This window comes from Sinocyclocheilus grahami, unplaced genomic scaffold (genome assembly GCF_001515645.1).
Source record: "Sinocyclocheilus grahami isolate Dianchi unplaced genomic scaffold, SAMN03320097.WGS_v1.1 scaffold2.1, whole genome shotgun sequence".
NCBI lineage: Eukaryota > Metazoa > Chordata > Actinopteri > Cypriniformes > Cyprinidae > Sinocyclocheilus > Sinocyclocheilus grahami.
In genome coordinates this window covers 402,310-421,303 of record NW_015505181.1, presented here as the reverse complement: position 1 = coordinate 421,303, position 18,994 = coordinate 402,310, and the positions used below count along the sequence as shown (strand labels likewise).

General features: G+C 35.2%; 2 protein-coding genes across 2 annotated transcripts; one reads left to right on the top strand and one right to left on the bottom strand.

Annotated features, from left to right (window-relative positions):
• Positions 1-12,428: 12,428 nt before the first annotated feature.
• mafbb (v-maf avian musculoaponeurotic fibrosarcoma oncogene homolog Bb) lies at positions 12,429-13,960 on the bottom strand. The gene has a single exon (XM_016236614.1). It carries the CDS (start codon positions 13,776-13,778, stop codon positions 12,846-12,848), a length of 933 nt encoding a protein of 310 aa, XP_016092100.1. The 5' UTR covers positions 13,779-13,960; the 3' UTR covers positions 12,429-12,845.
• Positions 13,961-15,217: 1,257 nt separating this feature from the next.
• Positions 15,218-18,994, top strand: LOC107554078 (DEP domain-containing mTOR-interacting protein-like). Its single transcript, XM_016236498.1, has 9 exons — positions 15,218-15,270; positions 15,458-15,636; positions 15,808-15,931; positions 16,755-16,933; positions 17,134-17,343; positions 18,225-18,362; positions 18,526-18,596; positions 18,680-18,784; positions 18,869-18,994. The coding sequence occupies exons 1-9, from the start codon at positions 15,218-15,220 to the stop codon at positions 18,992-18,994; spliced, it is 1,185 nt and encodes a 394-aa protein (XP_016091984.1).

Below are 18,994 nucleotides of genomic sequence, written 5' to 3'. Positions count from 1 at the left end.
CTAGAACAGTCACCATCTGGAGGAGGGTGTTTGGCCTGAGGATACAAAACAATGAAATGAAAATACAAGTCAGGGGAAAACAATGTGATGACGCGTGCCAAAATGGCCCGGCCGTGTCTTTTGTAGTTTTCGGGAGAGATTTCGGTTTCAACACCCCCACTCCTATTTTCGGCCTTCAAATGATGATGACACACAGTTGTTTTCAATCCCTGTGGATCCTGCGGAGCGCAGCACGTTCGAGTTGAAACTTTTCTGCTTGTTCCCTGGTATGACATGTTCTTGCCCTTTGTTTCGTATCTTCCCCTAGCACTTTTAGAGCTAGCGGGAGGATTTCAGACTGTTCCTTTGGCCAAAAAGAGCAGAAATACAAAATTTGAGAGCTATTTGTCAGTGTTTTAGCTTCATGACCTTGGTTCACACTCTCTCAGCACATGAGTAATACAAGCCACATTATAGTAACTGCTGTCAGTGAAGGTAGCCACCACCACTAGTTCTAGATGTGTGTGTCAGCACCACTGCTGAACTGTGCTATTAATAGAAGCCGCAGTGTGTCTCAGGTGAAAGCAGTCTTTGTGTCCTGTGGTCTTTGCTGTGTGGGCTGAGCATGTGGCTTGGGGAAGGTGACAGGTGCAGCTCTGTGTTCAGGCCAGCTCATCTGTTTTGCACTTTTGTCTTTGTAATGCAGAAACATTGCAGAGTTTCTTGGTTAGAAATAGGAGGAAAAGTTCTCAAGTATTTTAGAAGGGGATATAGTAGGGATGCACAATGTACCTTTTTTTGCATGCTCATTTATGCTGTTTTTACATTTAGATTACCCTTTTCTTTTGTCTAACACTCACATTTAAATACTACCAATGCATCTGATTCATTCCTACAAAAACAATATAATGGCACTATATCCGTTTTTTTTAATCGATATCAATTGATATTGACTGTTTAATTAATTTTACATTTAGATTAGCTATTTCTTTCATTTAACACTGACATTATCTGATGCATTCATACAAAAAATAATGAAAACTAGGGATACACAATATAATGATTGTGCATGCTCATTTTTACATTTAGATTATCCTTTTATTCATTCACTGACAATAATATACTACCGATAAATCTCATGCATTCATACAAAACAGTATAGCATCACACAATATTGTATTCATTAAAAAAAGCATGAAAACTAGGGATACGCAATAAAATTATACCATATTGGTTATTAGCCAGTATTCATTTATATCAATATCACTCGAGATTTATTCAATTGCTCATGCTCATCATTTCCCCTGTTATTTACATTTCGATTACCTTTCCCATCATCTACAGCTCACTTAATCTATAAAACACTAATCATTTATTAACACTGTTAAATGTAATCTGCATCAAATCTCAGAATATTTACATATATAACCAATTTTCATACTGTACATTATAATGTTGTGACACTATAATTCACTTGCATCATATAAAACGATTGATTTTATTTTTCTGTGTTTTATTTTTTATTTAGACAAAATCGAATCTTAATATGAGCAATTCATCGTTTATTTTGCCATGATATGAAAATAATTCTCGGCTTATTGTTTCAGCCAAAAGCTTAGTATCCGAGCATCCCTAATAAATACAGCAAAATAGCATTAATGAAAAGTTAAATACTGAATTACAAACCGCATTATTGAAACACTAATTGCCTCTTAGACAGTTATTATGGTTCAAAACCACAAGTTTCGGTTTAAATTTCAAAAAAAGATTAAGGTAGTTCACGATTCTTATTCTTTTTTTCTTAATGAGATTGAAAAATCTGATTGCATGTGGTTAAAGAGATGCCCGAGAGGACAGCGCTGTTCGAAACAGATTAGGCCTCTTTCTGCTTCACTCACTCACCCTCATCTAACGTTTCCTGCTGCCTCATAGAGTCTTTATCTCAACCCATCTCCAAGCTCGGATACACCGTAAACCCTCTCACTCTCACGGTTTAACCAGTTTCTACCTGCTCTCTTTCCATCTGCCTCATCAGTTTATGACAGAGTGTGAAGTTATAGCTGATCCCAGGAGCTGTTAAAGCCTTACTAGGCCTGTCACGATAACAACTTTTTGTTGTGCGATATATTGCCCCAGAAATAATTGCGATAAGCGATATTATTGTCATTTTAAAAACCATTTTATGCCACAGAATATATCATCATAATGTAACAGCATAATAATGCAAGAAGGCCTACACTCTTCCAAATGACAACAAACTTTAAAGAATTTTTTAAGAATATTTAGATCATGGAAATTAAGCATCAAAACAAAGAACTTGTCTGGAGATTTTTCCATCAACAGATTTTTCCCTGACCTTCGCTTCTCTGTAAATGAAGGGTGCACACTATTGCTGAAAAACACAATCACTACATAGCGGTCAGATGTCCTTATGCACAAAGGCACAGATCCCTAAACAAGAACATATCTGCAGATGAAACTTTTTTTGTAGAAGAATTTAAATTTGAACTAGCACCTCATGACTACACCACGTTATGTACGAGAAGCTGCAAAAGACACAGGCGCAAGTGGAATGTACAAAACATAATGATATAAAATTTTAAGTAAATATAATGGGCGATATATTACGTCACCAAAAATTATTGAGGTCATGTACATATATTGCGCGATAAGTCGATATATTGATTATTGCGACAGGCCTAAGCCTTACTAGGCCATCCAGCATTAGATGTGACCAAATATAAACAGTTGACACAAATATTCACTTTTAAATTAAAATAATTATATGTTTGTCACATTTCAACTTATTAAAATGAATGGGTAGGAAATCAGTTGCTGGTGCTTGGCTAGTTAAATAACGTGTACTCTTGGCTACTGATCAGCGCCTTCTTGGTGTCTGTTTCACAGACTCTCCATCCACTTATTGATTCATGCAAATTGATTTCACATGGATTTTGTGATGTAATCTATTAGCTGCTCATGTGTCTGCTAAAGGCTTTTAAATCATCAGCCAAATTAGGCCAAATGAGGTCAATAATAATGACCATGATAAACTGCAAAGAGACTGGAAATGAAAAAGCAAGTCGACAGAGAAAAATTAAATGGAAGTACTATGAAATTACTCAGAAAGGGAACAGAGAAGGTCTCTTGTTGACTTAAAATTATATTAATTTATTTTGCATAATATTAAAACGTTTTTAAAAAGTCTTTTTCTTACTATGGGTTGGAAAGTAGTTGCTGGTGCTTGGCTAGCTGTTAAATAAAATGTACATTGGCTATTGATCAGCACCGTCTTGGTGTCTGTTTCTCAGACTCTCCATCTACTTATTGATTCATGCAAATTGATTTCATATGGATTTTGTGATGTAATGTATTAGCTGCTCATGTGTCTGCTAAAGGCTTTTAAATCATCAGCCAAATTAGGCCAAATGAGGTCAATAATAATGACCATGATAAACTGCAAAGAGACTGGAAATGAAAAAGCAAGTCGACAGAAAATAATTAAATGGAAGTACTATGAAATTACTCAGAAAGGGAACAGAGAAGGTCTCTTGTTGACTTAAAATTATATTAATTTATTTTGCATAATATTAAAACGTTTTTAAAAAGTCTTTTTCTTACCCCATTTGCATTTTGTCTTTAATTTTAAGTATATAAATCCAAAAAAAAGATCTTGTCTTGTGTTAAAAAATATATATATTTTTTTGTCCTATGAAATTTTGATTCTCAAATATGTTGTTGTAATGATTCAATATTTTTACAGAAACAAAATAGTGATCAATACAATTATTTTTGCACTGCAAAGTCTTATTTGTTTTAGGATGACCAAGGTCAAAGATCCCTAATGATTATTTACTTACTATTTCATAATTACGTACAAAAAAAAAAAAACTGAAAAATAAATAAAAAATCGCTATCACATTATTATACAGCCAGAGGCAGAATAACTCTTTAGTCTGTCTGACCTTTTGCTAAATTTACTTTTCTAATATTTATTCTTTAAGCTTAATGTTTTTATTGTGGTATTCAGTTTCAAATCGCAGTGGATTCTGTGGCCTAAAATAGTTTTGATTACAGAATGCATTGATAAACATTTACGCACCCTTCAGGAGCCCAGGGGGTTACATTACATGTCTGAGAGATTGAGAACCTAATGCAATCATGAAACAATTAGTCAAAAGCACTTGTCTATGTCAATGTGAACGCTGTCTGAATTATGCAGATGGTGCAATCTGTATCTCTCCTGTGAGGTGCTATAAACTTGAATTAAACTCAAGGGTATTCCCTGCTCTCCAAACTGGCTGGCCAGGAGAACAAAACAAATCAGGGTGACGTCTTCTACTCATGCTGACGTTTATCATGCTACATTCTCCAGCAGTAATGTGTTTAGACGCATATGTTAGGAGGACCTAGTGTTGGAACAGAGGGGGAAGGGAAACTTAGCTTGTCTTGCTAGATCAGCACAACTTGATTTCATTGATTGAGTCGACTGCAGAGGACATCTTAACAGTAATATTACACAAAGAAATCAATGTAGCTCAGTTTCTACTATATGTCTATATAAACATTACGCACTCCTGAAATAATTTAATATAATAAAATATAATATCAAAATAATTTAGGTACACAAATGCCGTAAATTAGTGAACAATAATTAATATGCTAATAGTGACAACATTTCATTCTTATCATCAATTTAAAAATGTTTAAAATTGTTTCAATGTTAATTTAATTAAATTGATTTACACAAAGAAAATAATGTAGCTTACTTTTTCTACTATATATGTATATAAATATTATATCCTTAAATAACAAACATATTAAGTATATTTGGAAAAAGTTAAGATTAATAATATAATATTGAATATGGTGACAATAATTAATTTGCTAATAGAGACAACATTTACTTCTTACCTCAAATGGCAAAATGATTGTTTCAAAATCTTGTTTTAATATCAAATGGATTTAAAATGAACATTTATTTTAAAATATATATTCAAAACTGAAAAATAATCATGTCTCACTATATTAACACTTATAAAGTAATTTAAAAGTAATATTTTAGTCTTTTATTTTGGTATATTATATAATATAGTGAACAACCAAAAGTGTATTGCTGTTTACTTTATATTACTAATACATGAACCTTGAAAGTCCTTGCACTGAATTACACATTAAGTGACGACTTCTATGGAACAGTCTGTTGGTCAACGTCAAGTTCTTTTGTAATGATTAATGACTCATTATGAACGCTTAGATAAAATTGTTAGCAAAGCTCTCTATCTGTGGTTTTAAGTAGCTAATTTGATTTCTGCCAGATCATCAGGACAAATTATTTTGTATAAAACAGACATCACAAACTGTCCTAATCCTGTGACTGACAAACATGCCGTTTTCTCACACCACAAAAAAGTCTTTCTGCAGACTCAGTGCTTTGTTTATCGGCGGTATTTATACACTTCTTCTTTATGGTGGCTTGACAGCAGGGAGTGGCACGCTACTGTTCTGTTTCACAGTTTGTTGTGGAGGTGACAGAGTGGATCTTTTCCCATACTTGTGTGTTTCTTTCTCCGTTTCTAAGCACTAGATGCTTGTTTGCACTGCACATGCACTGAGATGGATATTTGCATGAATTTGGTAGTAAAACTACCAGCAGTTACAATTAAAAGGGTCTGTTTTTCATCATGCTGTCTGTCTTCATGTTTATACACAGATAATAAATGCTCACAGTCTCTTTTTTACAGAGGTTTTCACTGGCTGACCATACATATGAAGTGCTATGAGTGCATGTCATCTTTAAGAGGTTCAATGCCTATCGATTTCAAAAAGTTGTCTCCTTCTATTGTATAACCAGCCTTTTGGTTAGGAGAGACAGATGAGCTGCTGATGGATAAACCGATAAAATGGTCTGTCACTGTGAAGGGATGCCAGAGTCATTCTCACTTGGCTCCTGTGGGAAGGTGGGTTTCTTCACCTTTCCACCAGCTATTAAAACAAGGTCAGAGAGCAAAGAAGAATTTGAGAGGAGAAACACTGACAGCGATGGAGCATTTGCCAGTTTCTCAGAGTGTTTCTTTAACTACACCACTTTTGGCTTTTAGTGGACTTGTAGAACATAAACACTTTGCACACACTCTAATTTCATTTCTTTTACAACAGTGGATATACATGTTTTTTTTTAAATGTATAAAGCAAGGATGAAGTAAAATGATTAAAACTGACAGTCAATGCTTACAATACATATATTTCAAATAAATGCTGTTCTTTTGGAATCATCAAAAAATCCTGAAAAATGTATTAGTGTCCACAAAAAACTGTTTTGAACACTGATAATAATATTAGAATAATTTCAGAAGGACACTGAAGACTGGAGTAATGACTGCTGAAAATTCAGCTTTGCCATAAATTTCATTTTATAGTATATTAAAATATAAAACTTTAAATTGCAATAATATTTAACAATATTTGTTTTACGGTATTTACCATAAAAAAATCTTACAGCCCACAAACTTTTGAACAGTAGTATAAATGCATTGTGCTTGATATAGTATCCATAGTGGAAATGATATTTCAAATAAAATTTGCAAAAATGTCAACAATTCTGTGTTTTTCTGTCAATATTGGGTGCTGTGTGTACATTAATGAGGAAAAAAAATTAACTTAAATGATTTTAGCAAATGGCTGCAATATAACAAAGAGTGAAAAATTTAAGGGGGTCTGAATACTTTCCGTACCCACTGTACATACAATGAAATAATATTTTCAGACCTTCTGCACTAACAAAATTGACTGGAATAATCATGACTGGAAATGACATAAAAATAATAAATATCATAATACAATACAATAATAAATAAATGACAATAAAATAATAAAAACAAATATTCTGTTTAGATTTGCCTTGATTTTTCCTTTTCTTCAGATCTTATATTTCATCTCAAGCATGCTTATTGTGACCAAGTACACTAAATGGGGGGAAAACATCAGAAATCAGTATTTGTGTAGAGATTTATGCAAATCATTGAAATGGTTTATTAATTTTACTAACTGTTTAGATTATCATCATTCTTAAGTACCTGAAAGCCATACTCAAGTAAAAGTACAGATATCCTACCAGAAAAGGACTTTGGTAGAAGTTGAAGTCACTGTCTAGAATATTACTTGAGTAAAAGTCTTAAAGTATGTGATATTTATTGTACTTAACTTAAGTACGAAAAGTATTTTTTAAATCTTAAACGTACTTAAGTATTGAAAGTAAAAGTACAAGTAAATGCAAAATGGAAAAGAAGCAAATAAATTATATATATATATATACATATATACTGTATATATATATATATATATATATATATATATATAATGTTCATACACGGCTTGAGTAGCAAGATTGTGTTCAGTTTTAACTCTTTCTTCCAGATGGATAAATAATGTTTTGTTTTTAACATAAAACGTTGAATACTGTTATTTGAAATGATTTTAAAACATAAAAAACAGTCGAAATGTGAAATTAAAACCGTCAGTAGTTGACAGCAAGTGACTGTTAATGAGTGAGTCATTGATTCAACCGATTCATTCAAACGACTCATTCATTCAAAACAAAGCATTTGACATTTTACTAAGTGTTTAGATTATCATCATTCTTAAGTACCTGAAAGCCATACTCAAGTAAAAGTACAGATATCCTACCAGAAAAGGACTTTGGTAGAAGTTGAAGTCACTGTGACTGTTAATGAGTGAGTCATTGATTCAACCGATTCATTCAAACGACTCATTCATTCAAAACAAAGCATTTGACTCTGTTAATGAGTGAATCACTGAATCATTTATACAACCGATTCGTTCAAAAAGCTGATTCATTCAATAAGTAAACACCATACTTTGCTCAGAGACGCAAAACAGTGCTGTGATCTTTGTTTGGAACTATATTCGTTAGCAAAATTGAGCAAAAACAAGCAATATTATGTCTAAAATGTAAGTCACTTATTGCTTTACTGAACTTGTATAAAATTATTATTATATATGTTCATGCTGATATCTGCAGAAAAACGGTACTCTTTGTAGTACAGATATACTCCCAAAATATACTGAAGTAATGTAACGAAGTATTATTACTTCGTTACATTACGCCACTATATTACATTCGTTACATTACGCCACTATACATTTAGAAAGTAGCAAAATTAATGAAGCCTTGGTAAAAATGTTTCCAAAGGAGTTTTAATATAACCTTCATACAACAGAAAAGAAATCAGCCTGTAGTTGAAGCAACACCCATCTACAAAATCAGCTTTGTTTGATTATTTGATTATGTGTATTGTGGTATTTATTACAAAATATGTATACATAATGCAGTCTCATTACGAGAAACAATAATGCAGTTAAATGTTTGTGGTTTCCAGTTGTTGCTGCGAAATGTTACCTCAAAATAACACATTACTTCCTCATTCTGTTGATGCACATAAGAGTGAGAGTGTCAAATGCCCTTGGTGGAGAAAGTGCTGACAAGCGAGCTCGACATGAGATGGCACGACCTGATAACACCTTTTGAAGCCTGATCATTTGCCACCTGTGGGAAAGCTCGTCTTCTCTGTCCCCCATGTTCTTTCGCCATCATGGTCCTGTTACACTATACAAGCCGTTTTCAAGATCAGCAGAGACAAACATACAGTAAGTGGCAAAACACCAGCTATCCTAAATGGAGGCATGAAATGTTTTGTGCTCTTCAAAACAAACACTTTATTTCTTTACTCAGACTTTGATATTATGTCATCTCTGATATCAAGGAGGCACAAAGCGAAACGTTGAGATGCTTCATTAATTGAAATATTGTGATAGTTCACCTAAAAATAAATGTCATCATTTACTCAACCTCATGTCATTCCAAACATGTATGACTGACTTTCTTGTGTGGGACACAAAATAAGAACTGTTTTGTCCTTACCATGAAAATTAGGGTCCTAAAATAATATTAGACTCCATTCTATGGAGGTAAAAAAAAGAAAGAAAAGTTTTTTTAAAAATCTGCTTTTATATTTTACAGAAGAAAGAGAAAGGCACACAGGTTTGGAACGACTTAAGGCTAAGTATGATCGAATTTTCCCTTCAATTTGGTTTGACTTCTGTATGCAGATAACATTGCTGCACTACATTAGTGACATAGTAAAATAAGTCCAGAACTTCACTGATTTAAAGTGCTTGTGAAACTGTAAATCACAATGAATCCCTCCTCCCCCACTCCTTCCACTAGCTGTCATGGCTCCAAACGCAGAAACAAGTGGACATCCTGAGCGGAAACCACTAACCCCGCCGCTGCATTGCATTCCTTCACTTCATCTCCCCTCACTCTCGAACAAAGTCACTTGACCAGACCCCAATTTAGGAAGTGAAAGAGGAAGCTCCATATATCCCCATCCATCCTCACTGCCACACGGCTGCTGCTGTTCACGTGAAGGCTGAGAGAGATAGAGGACATTGGTATTATCCACACTACAAAACACCCTGAAAGCAGGAACAGACCAGTTCTGACCAGCCAAGTACTGCTTGAAAGATCAGGCATTTTTGACTCGATGTTCAGCCAGAGAATATTTAGTGATCTAACTGAACTGAACTTTTTCGGGTTTTTGTACCACAAATACAGACAGCCGTTGTATGTACTAATTAAAAGAAAAAAGAAAAAAAAATGGAAATGCTCATGGCACAAAGTAGATCTTGTTTTAATATAATTTATAAATGTGATTACATGTATAATTGTATAAAATATAAAATGTATAGATGTAATACAATGTATATTATATTGAAGTTATGAATGAAATAAATATATTATACAATTATAAATAAAATTATGAAATATATTACATTTATACATATAATGTACATTATACTAAAAGTCTAAATAAAATAGACATATTTACACAATTATAAATACAACTAAATGATATTAAATACCAAATGTTGTTAAAATGTAAAGATTTTAACTGGCACAAAGTAATTCTCATTTTAATGTAATTAATCAGTGTGATTAAATACAATATATTCAATACTATTATTTTATATGATCAATATTATAAAATGTAATATGTTTTGTTTTTATTTAATGTAATAAATATAATGTATTTATATTAAAATTACACAAAAATATATTTATACATAAATATACATATACATAAATAAAATGAAATAATATAAATGATCAAATTTTTCAATGTTCTACATAACAAAAAAGCAATGATCTTTTGAATATAATTAGTTAACATTATTCATTATATTTAATATAATTATCTGTTATTATTTTATACTTTTATTATAATATCATTTTAATTGTATATTATATAAAATGTATAAATATAATACATATTAAAATTATAAATGTAATATTAACTATATATAATATAAACAATTGTAAAGGTATACTGTTAAAATTATAAATAAATATAACTGTATTTATTTTATATTTATATATTTTATTATTTATTTTATATTTTTATTTTTATACTTTAGATTTATTTTTTAGATTTATTTGCCAAGTTATACAGTTCTTAAACCTAAATATAAGTTGTTTACAGTTGCCAATGTCAAACAATGTGGCAAGTCAACAAATTAATACTAAACATTGACAGTCATATGGGTGCATTTATGTACAATAAATACTTTAAACCCAGCTCATCCTATCGTTGTAACTACCATTTTACAACCAGAATTTGAAAGCCTCTGTTTGTCTAATACCAACTTTTTTGCTTTTGCTTGTTCTTGGTCTCTTCCTGATCAGTCTTTCTGGTTTCAGTGACCCTCTGATGCCACAGAGAAGCAGACACCTTGGGCAGATTGCTGACTCAATGGCCCCCTCCCCCTCGGGCAAAGGCAGGGTGGGGAAAGGAGGGGACGGGAGGATTCACATTAGCCATGATATCTCGCGCAGGGAGAGGTTATTAGTGACTTTTACAACGGCACTGCATATGCTGTGATAAAACATTGTACATTGAGTCCTTCTCACTACAAGAACAGCAAACAAAACAAAACAAAGATTAATGATACAAATGATTATCTACATGTAAAAAAAATGCATGCATTTGTATACAGTCATGTAAATGGAACCCGAGCAATGATGAGTAGGTTACTGTGAAAAATCTACAGCAAATATACAGAACAGCTTACTATTCAGGCTTCTTTACAGCATTTGCAGTACAGTAAGACAGACGTAAGTGCCGTTATGTAGCTGCTGAAGCTTTGGAAACAAAACATAAATATAAAAGTGAAAAGAGCAATGCTACACATTTTTACTTATCCTGCGCCGTCGTTACTAAACAACGGGGTAAACAGCTGCTGGCTTGATGATGCAAACGAACCGTGATTCCGACCTAAATAAAATTAAATAATATGAACGCAGTCCAGCGGGGGCAGGGGGAGGGGGAGCAATCGAACTCGGGTTCGGACCAATTCAATCCAACCAAGCGTGAAAGCACCCTAGAGTCACATTAGTCAAAAATCATTCTCACTTATGAATGTCAAGCTATACTTTTCATTCTAAACGGGATGAGAAAGAGATCATAAAGCTGTTGCTTAGTGAAAAACTGCCTTTACACCTGTGACCCTGTATTGCACAGGTGGCAGGTCATTACAAAGAGGTCGATCTTGCACTAACTTGCACTAAGGAGCAGTTGACAACAAGGTCAAGGGTTAAAGGCTGTTTTGCCACACATGTTGTTTGGATCCCGAGAAAAGAAAGGAGAGTTGTGTAATGCAAAAATAACAACCAGTGCTTGAAGATCTATTTATGTCAGTGTTGTGAAGTGTATCAGCACTACTGACTTTTTAAATTGACCTTTATTACCAAAGTATTTGCACATTTTAAGTTTGCATATTTAAATCCTTTTAATTCATTACAAGTGCAAACGTTCCAAAGCGCATTGTGGTTTAGAGTGTAGATTACTCATTTTGCTCGTAAAGTTTGTCATAATGGGCTGGCCTTTCCAGCAGTGTTATTGGAGTTCTTAGTACAACAATTACTTTCAAGAGAAATCAAACAACAGTTCAGATGGATGGCATTTGCTTTTCTTTTAAGGAGAGGGCAGAGGGCTAAACTTATTTCCATCTTGGTACAATCAGTGCCGTGCAGCTCTTCGCAGAGTCTCTCGAGTCATTAGAAACACAGTTGTCTCAGGAAACAGCCGTTAAGCAAGGTCAAAGGTTGCTGCAAGTAGACATACCTGTGTACTGGGGTTTTTATGTTCTCATGATATTTTGTGTGTGTGTATAGGTTAATACATTTGTGTGTGTTTCAAGTCAGTCTGTTGATGGGTTACAAAAACATCCGTGCTATGTACGTTTCGCGCAAAAAATACAGTATGAACTGTGTTCTGGGGAAGTGTAAGAAAAACAAGGGAAACGGCATGCTATTTTTTCCTTCAAAAATTTATTCTGGAGGTAACAATGAAATCAAAATCACAATCGTTTACTCTTCAAGAGTTTCAAGGAACAACTGGAACACATGGTACAACTGATTAATGAAACAAATTAAAGAAATGTTCACTCAAACTAACAAAAATACCAATGCAATGCATCTATTGCCAAAAAAGGTCAAATGTCATTTGCATAGCTGAGATGACTGATAGAGACTGTTGTGAAAACTAGAAGATAAAAGATGCATTATCAAAACCAGCTTGACATGTCAGAGATAAAGTCTAGTGGAAATATAAAATACTGAATAACAAAATGAAAGTCTCCTCTGCTGACAGAAACACCTAAAATTAGTCTAAGATGGTTTGCTGGTCTTCCAGCTGGTTTTTGGGCATGTTTCAGCGGTCAGACCAGCAAACAATCTTATGCTCTTTTTTTAGAAGAAACTTTAGAAATCTTAAATACGTGCTGAACTATCGCAGAAATTCAGGTGACGATGGATTTTCACAAGAGGGTCCTTTACTCTGACAGTTCATTCCGACAACTAGCCTCTCGCATTTGAGTTTATACGCGTCCCTCTCGCGCACCAGCCTGCTGAGCTCGTGCTTCAGCTGCTCCACTTGCGTCGCCAGGCTCGTCTTCTCGTTCTCCAGCATGTGTTTCTGATGAACGCGTTTGTGCCGACACGACTGAGCGTACCCGCGGTTTTTCAAGGTACGGCGCTTCTGCTTGAGGCGGATAATATCGTCCTTGCTCATGCCGCGGAGGTGTCGGTTGAGCTCGCGCACAGACATGGACACTAACTGCTGGTCGGAGAAGCGGCTCTCCGCGCGCTCGCTGCGCCTGTGTTGCGTCTGCGGATGGAAATTATGGGACTTCAGGTGCGTCGCGCCTTGAGATGAACAGTCGAGATGCTCCATTAACTGATCCACGCTTTTGCCGTGCGCAAAGTCGGGATTGTGGCCAAGTTCGGTGTACTGCTGCTGATGATACTGATGCATGTTTGGTGCGTGGAACTGACCGATGCTCCTGTATCCCTCCATCTCTGCCTGGTGGAGCTGAGGAGGGTGTGCTTGCATGAGATTGGCGCCTAAGGCTTCCCGGACATCCTCAGGTGTCAGTTCAAGGCAGTGTGGATCTGCGTGCTGTGGATAAGCCCCCGTGCTCAGGGTCCAGTAGAGATCTTCAGCACCGCTCCTCTGTCCACTCGGGCTGAAGCTCGGCGATGAAGGCACGGAGCTGCACGGGGTGCTCATGGGTGTGCTGGACACAGAGCCTGGTACGTGTACACCGCACTGCTGGATAAAAGAGCGGTCCGGTCCCAAAGCTGCAGACTCCTTTTTCACATCAAACCTCATGTCAAAGTCGCCGTAGTCCAAATTCAGCTGATGCTGCTCCGCCGTCATGATTTCTGCTGATGTTTCGATGAAGTGAACAACTTATTACTGCGGTTCAGGTTGCATTAATGTTCTGAAAACACGATCCCACCAATTGCTGGAAGTGGAGTCAGCTCTTTCAGCCACCCTCCAAACGGAAATTTTGCAAGTTGTCGCTTTTTAGTTTCAGATGGTCTCTCGGTGACCAGGGCAGGATGCATGTTGAAAAGAAAGTTAATCACGCTGCTTTAAAAGCAGCCGCGCAGTGAGGCCACGCCCTCTTTCCTATAACAGCTGTCACTCTCACCAAAACAAGTCCAAGTTACTTTTACTCCAAATCAAAAGAAAAAGTTGAATTTTGTACAACGAAAAAGAAACCTGATAATAAGGTTTTATGAAACAAAATCAAATTACCACACTTTTTATTTTCATGCAGGGTTGATTCTCAGTATTGTGTAGGCCTATTGTATTTTTTAGTCTATAAATTAAAGACGAACAAGCTACTGTCATGCCCACACATACACACTTTACAGTATGGTGATCACTGTCATCATGCATACCGTAGTGACAACTCACAGTGTACGTGAGGCAATTTTGTGACTGTATAGGCCTATGTCACTTTCCCTAATTGTCATGAAATTATCAAATATTAATAAATTTGCGCTATTAAAACTTGACTGTCATTGTAAAATGTACTGATATTTACAGTTGGTATCTCCAGAAGCTGTGACCAATAATAATAAAGACAGAGCACAGTGTCATCAACACAACACCATCATACTAAAATTAAGGCTAATAAGCATGAACTAAATAACACAAAATATAAAAAGAACTACAATGCACTGCACTGCATTTTTACAGTGTATCATTAGCTTTACCCTTAGTCTGCCTCAGTGACAATTTGTGTACCTTTTTTGCTGAGAGTGTAAGACATTGCAACTGTAATCTGGTACTGAGAATAAAGTTTTAAAAATAGCTTTAACTGCAAGCAATTTAAGTCAACATGGTATTTGGACCCGAGTCCAAATCTAAATGATTATCTCAGTCTAGAAGATCCTCGGAAAGCTCGTGGTATGACCGTGTGTGTTTCTCTGTGAACTCTTTTACTGACACCATGTGGCCATTGTGAGAAACTGCTGAAATGGTTTCCAATATCCGATACGCTCGGTAATTTTTACATTTAAAAATTAAGTTAAGACAGCGTCAGTGCAGCTGCCTTTAAATGTTTTGTCGGGAAAGTCTTGGCTGTAAAATCACCCTAAACTTGGAACAATGTTTAAAGTTTTTGTAACAAGGATATAGAGACAGAATATTTGTATACACAACATTTCACAGTATTGAAAAACTGCTGCCTCGGTTCACTGGATGTTTAGTAAACACAAAAGCACCAATAAAGCGAAGGAACAAGTGCACAGAAGCAGAGACTTGACAGAACATTCATGGAGCTACTGGGAAACAGTCCAAGTACAATGATGATCAGACGCCAAAAGGCTGATTTAATGATTGCCGGAGAGCAGCTAAGGTGAATCTTACTCTATATTAAAACAAAAAGCTAGTCCCAGGAGGACATTTACATGACTCTCACTACTTTGCAAAACATTATTATGTATTTAATTAGTTGTTGGATATTGAAACATTATTCTGTTATAGGTAATATTCTTAATTTTTGCATAATAATGGTTGCTAATACAACTATCTTGGTTTTGAAGATTGCGACTACATGATAGCAAGTTGATAAAGGACAGCAGACACCATTTGCGAACGTACCCGAATTGTTTTGTGGCTCAGGAGCTTATTGACTGGCTGTTTGCTCATAAAGAAGAGCCTGATCGAGAGACTGCTGTCCAGCTCATGCAGCACCTCGTGAATCATAATATCATTCATCATGGTACATTATTTACTGTACACCAAAAACAAAGAGTAGCCTATGATACAACAAGGTCATGTCTCTTTTCCTTCTATGTTGACTCATATCAGGACCCGTTTATTTGACTCTTAGTGTTTGAATGAACAGACTGTATTTATCAATGTATACTCTATCATCTTTTCATCTTTATAGTGCGTGATAAGTGGCCCGTGTTCAAAGACACCAAATACTTGTACAGATTCAGAAAGGATGACGGCACATTTCCTTTCAACATAGAGGTTAACATCTTCATGCGTGGACAGAGGCTGTATGAACAGTAAGACCTTTTCTCAGGAAGTAAAAAAAAATGTTTTTAAATGTTAATTTGGTGCTTATTTCTGGAGTAGGTTGTAATTGCAGTCCTCCCTCCTAATATTTAATATTGACATAATATTTGTCCACTGTATATAATATAGCCTATCTGTCACCAAGTCCATTATGTTGTCCAGAAGTTCAGCTACATCAAAAAAAAAAAAAAAAAAAACTTGAAAAGTTTGAGGTCAGTAAATTAAGGAATTAATACTTTTATTCAGAAAGGATGCCATTGCCAGTAAAGTGACAGTTAAGACATTTCTAATGTTACAAAAAAAATCTATTTCAAATAAATGCTGTTGTTTTGAACTTTATATTCATCAAAGAAACATGAACAAATGTATAATAGTTTTTACAAACTATTAAGCAGAGAACTGTTTTCAACATGGACTATAATAAGAAATATTTCTTGAGCACCAACTCAGCATATTAAAATGATTTCTGAAAATTCAACTTGGTCATCACAGGAATAAATTGCACACATGACAAGAAAACAGTTATTTTAAATAGTAATAATTGAAATAATAATTTCACAATATTAATGTTTTTACTGTATTTTAATTAAATAAATGGAGCCTTGGTGAGCATAAGAGACTTCTTTCAAAAATATTTTTACACAATTTTACTGACCACAAACTTTTGATCGGTAGTGTATTTGTAAATGTAGAAATTAACATTAACCTATAATAAATGCTGTAGAAGTATTTTCATGATTAGTTTATTATTAGTCTCTTTCAAACATGTTTTTCGAAATTCGTGCATCGAAATTCATCTGTTGCTTTTTACAGTCTGATTACAAGCAAAGACTCCATCTTACAGCTGAGACAGGAAAAGGGAGTGGCTTATGAACGTTCTTTCCCTGGTTACATGTTAATTGATTGGCTGCTACAGAACGGTGAAATAGAGAGTCGACGGCAAGGACTAGATCTCTGCAAGGCCCTACTAGAGCATGGTATCATTCAGCATGGTAAGAACAATAACTGACCTAGAGTACGATAGTGTGTGTTGTATTTCACCATTAACCAGGTCTAAATGCACTGCCTATTAAGTTAATCTAATGCAACATACCTGTGTATAGAGCATTGACCTCTTCAAGTAACGTTATATCTGCAGTGAATTTTCTCTTCATGCTTTGCCTTGCTGAAACACTTTACTTTCATTCTGCAGTCTCTCTGAAGCACCACTTCTTTGACAGCGGGCTGCTGTATCAATTCTGCATTAACTTTCGCCGGTGGAGCTGTCTTTCTGAACTGTTGCATGAGACAGAGAATGAAGAGGTTGAATGTATAACACACCAAAGCCAAGAAGACCAGGCTGACAGCCCCTTCACGCTGCACAAAACTCCTCCATCTGAAGGCAACAGTTACTTCTTATTTGGTAGTAAAATCATTACAAATACTACAAATATATTTCAGTGCTATGATATGGAGTGTTAGAGCTTGAGAGATGGTGCTTAGGCAAATGGGCCAATTTAGCCAGAGAGAGCACACTAATTGCCTGGTCAACCCCTCTGGAGTAATAAAGCAAGATGAGGTTAAGTGCCTTGCTCAAGGGCACAGCTGAGATAACACAGCATAATGAGCTCAGTAACTCTCCATTTTCATGGAAACCCATACATGTAACCTGCAACCTTCATGTCAGCAACCCAGCTCCTTAACCTAGGGTTTCTCATTATTTAATGTTACACCAAAGGGCCATTTTCATAACCCCAAACTATTCATGGACCCCCTGACACATGATAAAATTTAATACAAGACTACCATTAGGCCAACATAACCATTTGAGCAAATTACTGATATATATTTGTAAGTACTAATATAATATAATGGGTCAGTATGATTTTTTAAATTATAATTTTATTCAACAAAGATGCAGGAAAAGAAATTGTTATAAAAAAACAAAAAAAAACATTAAGCAGCACAATTGTTTCCAACATTAATAATTATAAGAAATATTACTTGAGCACCCAATTAGCAAATTAGAATGATGATCATGTGACACCAAAAACCGGAGTAATGGCTGGTGAAAATTCAGCTTTGCCATCACAGGAATAAATTACTTTTCAAAATACATTCAAATAGAAATTTTAAATTGTGCTAATATTTCACAGTATTATTGTTTTATTGTATATTTGATTAAATAAAGGCAGCCTTGCTGAGCATAAACCCAAACATTCAAACGGTAGTGTAAATCCATGTATAAACTGTTCTAAATTTGTATAAACTTTTCTAATTCATAATTCTGATTTCTAATTCCAGTTCAAACTACTAAGGATTTAAAAGTGCCTACAAATGGACGACGTGGAAGTTTGACCAACCAGCAGCATAGTTCATGTGGATACCCACTCACTGCTTCCCTTACCACTGCCCTTACAGTACGATGCAATCCTACATCAGGTTATAGGAGAGCATTTGCATGCTTTTGAAAATCTATTACAGGCACAATCGTTATATTCCAAAAGAAAAAGCATTCTAAAAGTCTATGCAAAAAATGTAGTGACATAATTCTATCAGTTTCTAATGTAGTGACTGATAGAATGTGTATTATTGTTTTTGACAGTGCTGAAAAGACATGTAACCTGTGAGGAGCTGTTATCTCCAGGTGCTCCTTATGTAAAAAGAGTTCTTACGGTAAGTCTTGCATACATCATGCTTAGCTGGCCATGAAAAGAACCTTGAACTTCAGATTGTTTATGTGAGTTTTATAATTAAAGATCCTCGGTGATGCCCTAGGCTGGGGCTTTGTAGTACGAGGAAAATCACCTTGTTATGTTCAGGCTGTGGATCCTGGAAGCCCTGCTGCAGCAGCAGGAATTAAGGTGATCATAACATGTAAATACAAACAGTTGCTTACACAATAAAAATTTAGAATCCAATATCAGCTGGTCTCCAATCTTGCTTAGGTACGCCAGTTTGTGTGCCGAGTGAATGGACACAGTGTGCTTCACCTGGACTATCGTACTCTTTCAAAGGTGGTGATGACTGGACCCCGTGTTGTTACTTTGGAAGTGATGGAACCAGTGGATTAA

Coding starts and splice junctions, on each gene's coding strand:
- mafbb (XM_016236614.1), bottom strand. CDS start 13,778: ATGACGGCGGAGCAGCATCAGCTGAATTTGGACTACGGCGACTTTGAC.
- LOC107554078 (XM_016236498.1), top strand. CDS start 15,218: ATGATGATCAGACGCCAAAAGGCTGATTTAATGATTGCCGGAGAGCAG. Junction 15,932..16,754: donor GGACAGAGGCTGTATGAACA/GTAAGACCTTTT, acceptor TGCTTTTTACAG/TCTGATTACAAGCAAAGACT. Junction 18,785..18,868: donor CTGCAGCAGCAGGAATTAAG/GTGATCATAACA, acceptor AATCTTGCTTAG/GTACGCCAGTTTGTGTGCCG.